This window comes from Mus caroli, unplaced genomic scaffold, assembly GCF_978045245.1.
Source record: "Mus caroli unplaced genomic scaffold, Mus_caroli_1 scaffold_196, whole genome shotgun sequence".
NCBI classification, from domain to species: Eukaryota; Metazoa; Chordata; class Mammalia; order Rodentia; family Muridae; genus Mus; species Mus caroli.
Genome location: NW_028227451.1, coordinates 72,501 through 79,032, shown reverse-complemented (window position 1 = coordinate 79,032; position 6,532 = coordinate 72,501). Strand labels below are relative to the sequence as shown.

Genomic DNA, 6,532 nt, shown 5'->3' with positions numbered 1-6,532 from the left:
AGAATTTGCACAACTATTCCACTTGGAGACACTAGAATTCCTTGAAGTCGTGTTCAGTATCTTCACAGTGGTGAGTGAAAGCCAGGTCAGCTCCTGACCCACAAAGTCGTTCCAGAGGCTTTTGGTACCTGGCCTGTTTCCGAAGACAGAATCTTGAACACTAGGATATTTTTGTGGGGTATGCACCTTTATGGAGTAACTTGGACTCTCATAGCTCCTAAAGGCTATATGTTTTCCCTCCTTCAGTGAGTAACTGCACATTCTAATTTCTCTCATGTTTGGATTCTAGGGGGATGGATGGTCTACATTATTTGATCTCATGAGTTTATTAACCTTGCTAACAATATCTCGTTCACAATTCTACTAATATGCCAAAACTTCCATTGTCCATGTGCATTTTAGAAGATATTAGTTCTAAATTGCTGATATGGCAAGGACTTGTTGTCCCAGAAAATGTTTAGATTACATGCTGAAACAGATTTTTGATAGTATTTAGATATTATATTTAGCATTAAATCTTTTCCTTTAAAAACAATGACTATTTACTCGAAAAATTGAAATATAAAGAATTCACATTGATGGTTTGTTATGTTGCTGCTGAGAATGTTGAAGCCCTTTTTACTACCCTTTCCTTAGTAATCATGCACACACCCTGTTTCTACTCTTAATCAAACAAGCAAACACAATATCAAACTAAATATCCAACCAACCAAACAAGAAAATGCTGTGTTACTAAGATGAGTGTTGTCTTTATTCTCAACTTTGCATGCCTCCTCGATTATTATTGGCAAAGGCCAACTCACTTCACTTATCCCTCCTGTAAGCCCCTGGCCAAGATATATTTTAGATGGCTGGGCAAGCCATCTTTTGTTAAATTTCTCTTCATGATTAGGTATAATTCTATCCTCTTGGGATTGTTTCCCTGTATTTAATTTCTGACATAGAATAGATCCCTGTAAATAGAAGGTAGACTGAGGGAGAAAAATCACTGAATATTTAGAAATAAAACCAAGTAATGCTGAGGCAGAGGTTTTCAAGTTCAAAGTCACCTTGTTAAAGGGTAGCCTATGTAACTTAATAAGTCTCTGTCTCAAAATAAGGGTAAAAACAGAGCCAGAATAAAGACCAAGGAATAAAACTGGTGATTTCTAATTAGGAAACTATAAGCTTGTCATACTGTGTTGTCATAAGGTAAAGGGGAAATTCCTGGATTAACTAACAATAGAATTCACAAAAGTAAAAGTCGTTTGCAATAGTGATTGTGTTTGACATCATGAGAATGTGTACATTTGGGATATGCAACAAACATAAAAATATATTTTTCAGAAATTATTCAGAAGCAATTTGTTTCTATTCACTGAAATTAACTAGTTGAATGGACTGTATGAGTACCTCTAACCCAAACACAGCAACACAGAATTCAAGATAAGGGGGCAGTAATAAATGTCTCTTCCCTCTCTGCAGCAAAACACATGTAAAGGTCAAAAGAATAACCCAATTCAAAACAGCAGTCACTCAAAAATAAATGTTTTCAATGTTTATTTTCCAGAAAAACCGTCAGCAAGTAAGTTTCAAGCCTTTGTCTTTTTATTGTAGGTCCAATGGTTAAAGGTGATAGAAAATGTATTGATACTTCAAAAGTTGCTGCAAATAGTGGCAATGTCCAATCAATCAGTAGTTGGGCCATTTCATATAAGTTACTGAATGTTTTATTGTTGGACAGAATGGTCCTCGGATAGAGGATTTGTAGTTAGGCTTCAAAACGCTGAAAAAATTCTCTGGTAACCATTCCCAGGGAGTGTTGACAAGCTTACTTGCACATTGTAATTAGGTGCAGATCTTGCATCATAAGCCCCATAACTGTAGAGGGAGAAATGATCGCCATCAGGGCCGTGAAAAGCTGGCAGTGTATTCCAGACATTCAGGAAATTGCCATATACTTGAGAAAAATTAACTCCTCCAGTACTTCCACCACTTCCAGCTGCCCCACAAAAGTTTCCATTTGCTCCGATGTTATGTAGATTTGGTCCAAAACTGTTTTGGGTTGCTCCCACCGAATACTGACTTGACCCAAAGCACTTGGGTTTGCCCCAAGAACATACTGGCTTATCCTGAAAACATGTGGGTTTGTCGCCAAAACATTTTGCTTTTTCCAGATATTGTATGGATTTGCCACATGAGCATAGCAGTTTGTCCTGCAGGTATCTGAGTTGGTACCCAAACTATACTGGCCTGCCCCAAAAGCATTTGGACTTGTTCCAGAAGCATATTGGCCTATCCCATAAGCATCTGAGTATGTTCCAAAAGGATACTGGTTTGTCCAGAAAGCATTTTGATTTGCTCCCAAAGCATATTGGTTTATCCCGAAAGTATTTGAAAATGCTGCCAAAGCATACTGGCTCACTCCTAAGGAATTTCCGTATGTTCCCAAAGTGTATTGGCTTATACTTAAGGTGTTTGGAAGAGTATACTGGCTTGCCAAGAAGGTATTTGGGTTTGCCTCCAGAGCACAATTGATTACCCATACAGTATTTGAGCTTGACCTCAAAGTATTACTGCTTGCCATGAAAGCAGTTGAATTTGTCAAAAAAAAAACATTAGAGTTCGACTGGAAAGCATTGGGGGTATCCCTGAAACCACGGAAAGTTGCCAAAGGTACATCCGAGTTTGCTCTAGAAGTATATGAGTCAGCTCTGTGGGCATCTTGGTTGGCTTCTTGAGCATCGGGGTTAGCCATAGTGTGGAAGCTTGGGCTGCTTCCTCCTCTCCAATTGTTTTCTAACTCCACAGCTGGAACTGATTTTCTTGTCCTATCCTTAGCTATAGTCTTTCTTTTACTCAACTGTCTAGCTGTATATTCTTTAGGGTATGCCATTTTAACTTCACAACGACTGGAGCCAATGAAATGGTACCTGGTTTCTAAAACCTTTCTAACAGGGTTTTCATCCCTGTATTTGATAAAGCCGAAAGCTCTTCTTTCCTGCGTATCTGAACACAGTGGAAGCTCTATAGCCTCTATCTGCCCAAATGTGCCAAAGTAAGCTCTTATTTTTTCTTTAGACATCCGCGGGTTCAGCCCACCCACAAAAATCTTTTTATTGGAGAATTGAGATACCAGGGCTTTAGCCCTTTTAAATTTTATTTTCTTGCCATCAACTTTGTGGTCTTTCACTCGAAGCACCTTCTCTACTGTGGCACTGTCTTTGAAAAGCACGAATCCAAATCCCCTAGACAGACCGGTATTTGGGTCTGTTTTTATAATAAAGTCTATTACTTCACCAAACTTAGACAAGTATTCCAGAAGTACCTGCTTGCTCATTTCTTGGGAAAGTCCCCCGATGAACATCTTACTAGCATCCTGTTCGTTCTTGGTGGCACCGATTTTGAACCCTTCCCGAAATTGGTCTCTTTCATTATCCTTTCTCACAGCGAGACTGGCAGTATTCATGGTATATAGGCTGGATGGAGGTGATTTGACTGTTGGATAAACACTGGCCTAGGCACAAATGGCGGGGGCATAGCTGTCCTCAGGGAGTCGAGAAAATTATTGCACAACCGTGACAAAATAGAAACAAGCATTATAACTAGAACAAGGCAGGAGCTGCCTCTCATTCTAAACTGGGGGGGTGGGGGTGGGGAAGGATGCGGGGGGGGGCAGTGATAGTGTCTGATTTGTCCCTAAAAGCTGTTGATGCTTGCAATGTAAAAAGCAGCCCTACCTATAGACTTTCTTTTTGTGTTTATAACACCCCCAAAAGGAATAGTATGGTAGAAAAGGAAGCCTTTTCGATGTTGATTCTGTCTTTTCATGTTACATCTCTTTGAATTTTGTTAAAAACAATTTATTTTTCCTGAACATTTCTTTGAATGTTCAAAAAACTCTTCACTTCATACTTTAGATGTGCTTCATATTAATCTTCACTATTTGAAATGACTGAAATGGGAAAGTAATACAAAGTTGAGACATCCTACAGGAAAAAAAAATGTCTATGGGTTTGTATATTTTACCAAAGGACTCTAAAGGAACATTTTAAAATAAAAGCTTCACTGAGATTCATTTATAACATTTACCCTTTAAATGTAAAATGCATTTACATCGTAGTGATAATATTTAGGAAATGTGCCATCATCTTCTAAGTCTGTAAACCATTTAAGCAGTCACTCCTCATTTCTGGATGACCCACTTAATGGTATAATATGTTGGTTTTCTCTTTAATTTCTCATAATACTGTTTTCCAGATGCTGTAATATACAATAATATTTTCTTCTTTATCCATTGTGTGAATGTAGTAAATTTTGTTTTCATAATTTACAATATCACTTACCATTTTGTTTTTTTCCTTTATTCCATATATGAAAACATTCACACACACACACACACACACACACACACACACACACACACACACACACACACAGAGTGGACTTTTTTCTGGCAACCATTTTTGTTTGTTTGTTTGTTTCTTTCTTTCTTTCTTTCTTTTTTTCTTTCTTTCTTTCTTTTTTTGTGGACAGTTAAATATATACTCCCCATTTTTCTCTTCTATTGAGAAAGCATTTAATATTGAGATTTTTTTCCCAATATTTAAAACACACAGATCAAATTTTAGAATTTTTTTTTCTTTTTTTTTGGGCAATTTCTGTGCTTGTCACTACCCATTAGATATAATGTACTTGTTTGTCTATTATTTCCTCCTTCTAATATTATTCCTATGAAAAGGGAGATTTTATGTGTCTCCATAATTTTTCCCAAAGTTCATGTATAGAACTATTCTAGAGGAATATTAATGTTTATGGCATCATTACTATGTTAAGAATCATGGCCAATTATCCCTCTCCAAATTGAAGGCTTAAATATTAAGAATAATTTAAATACCAGAAATTAAGCTACATTCTATAAATACCTTCAGGACTCGACAGTTGCAACTTACCACATAATGGTCTTTATGCTTGCCTCCTTGATTCAATGGATGGGACCAGTTTAAAGTTGGAAAATGTTGAATGTGAAGATATAAAATACAGCTTCATGGCATGATAGATGCCCCAGTGGAGGAAAGTTGAGAGCAGGGAAGTGGGTGTGGGTGGGTGAGTAGAGGAACACCCTCTTTTGAGCAGGGGGAGAGAGGATGGGATACAGAATTTCTGAGAGGCGGGAAACCAGGAAAGGAGATAACATTTGAAGTGTAAATAAATAAAATATCCAATAAAAATAAGTAAACATAAAAAAGATAGCTTCATAATATGCTGATGAATATGATCAATTTTCTATGGATATAACTTGCCAAGAAACAGCAATTTTTTTTTTAAATATTCACTATTCCACCATCATTTTTCCCTTTGAATCAAAGTGTTATGACCATCCATAGAAGATTTCACTGGAAGCCAGGTAAAACAGTTTTCTATCACTTTTCTTAACATGGACAAATTTCACATATGAAAATTCCACTTGAGAACTCTCTTAGCTGTCAAAGCCACCATTCCTGTAAGAAGAGGCCTTTGTAATTAACAAAATATTTCTATAGGTGGGTTAGTAAAGGTTCTCTTGGGAAAAAGATCTTCTCTTTCTGTTTACATACCGTTACATGCACACACATACACTCATAGGCAAACACATACACACAGCTTCACACACAACCTAATACACACACAGACACACAAGCACACGTACAAACACACGTTCAAGCACACACACACACACACACATATACTGGAGTGGGTTGATGAAATGACAGGGAAGGAATGCACTTGCTAGCAAGGCAAGAGCAAGAAGGCAAGAACAAGAAGCTTTCTTTTTCCATGTCCTTTTGTAAGCTCCAGCAGAGGAGTGTATTCCTGCCTCAAGATCCAGATTAATAGCATGTTACTTCTTGACTCAATGATTCAAACCAAGTCCCTCCCTCCCAAGAAATCCCACAGGTTTGTTCTAAATTTCTCGATTGTAGTTCACTCCAGAGGTAGTCAAGTTGACAACCAAGAGTAGCCATCACAATAGGTTTTTAGTATATTTATCTAGGCCCTGTGATGTCTGTAGTTATATCAGTTAAATTTCTCATGAAATGTGGGTGTTTTATTCTGTAAGAATTATCATCTCTTTGAATCAATAGACTATTTCCATACATGGCACCAAGAAAACAATAATGAAAACAGTTTCTTTAAGAATGAATAATATTGTCAATAAAATTGAAGTGTAAGGAAAATAAGTTATTTCACAAGGAAAACTTAATCCTTTAGCAAAAGTTTGCTATATCATACTTTTATTATATTTGGGACCCTGTCTTACTCTAAATTTTTCAGCTTTCTTAACATTGTAGTAGTCCCTTAGATTTTTTTTCTTGAGAACCTACAATAATTTTCTATACATCATGTTACCTTACATCTAATACCCATTGCATTCTTACCATCTTTCCCACTATCTAGTAGCAGCTGGTCTAATAAAAAAAAATGGTGTGAACCCCATATGTATATATTTTTGTATTTTTAGTGACCATGGATTGTTATTATATTTGAGAAGATTAGGAGACATGGCTTTGTT

The 6,532-nt window shown here is 36.8% G+C and overlaps 1 protein-coding gene across 1 annotated transcript; it reads right to left on the bottom strand.

The window, feature by feature from the left end:
- Window positions 1–1,757: 1,757 nt before the first annotated feature.
- On the bottom strand, window positions 1,758–3,488 carry LOC146999637 (uncharacterized). Its single transcript, XM_085834476.1, is given in 2 exon segments — window positions 1,758–2,077; window positions 2,080–3,488. Coding segments are annotated over 2 exon segments (1,689 nt in total). The 5' UTR covers window positions 3,449–3,488.
- Between the last annotated feature and the right edge of the window lie 3,044 nt (window positions 3,489–6,532).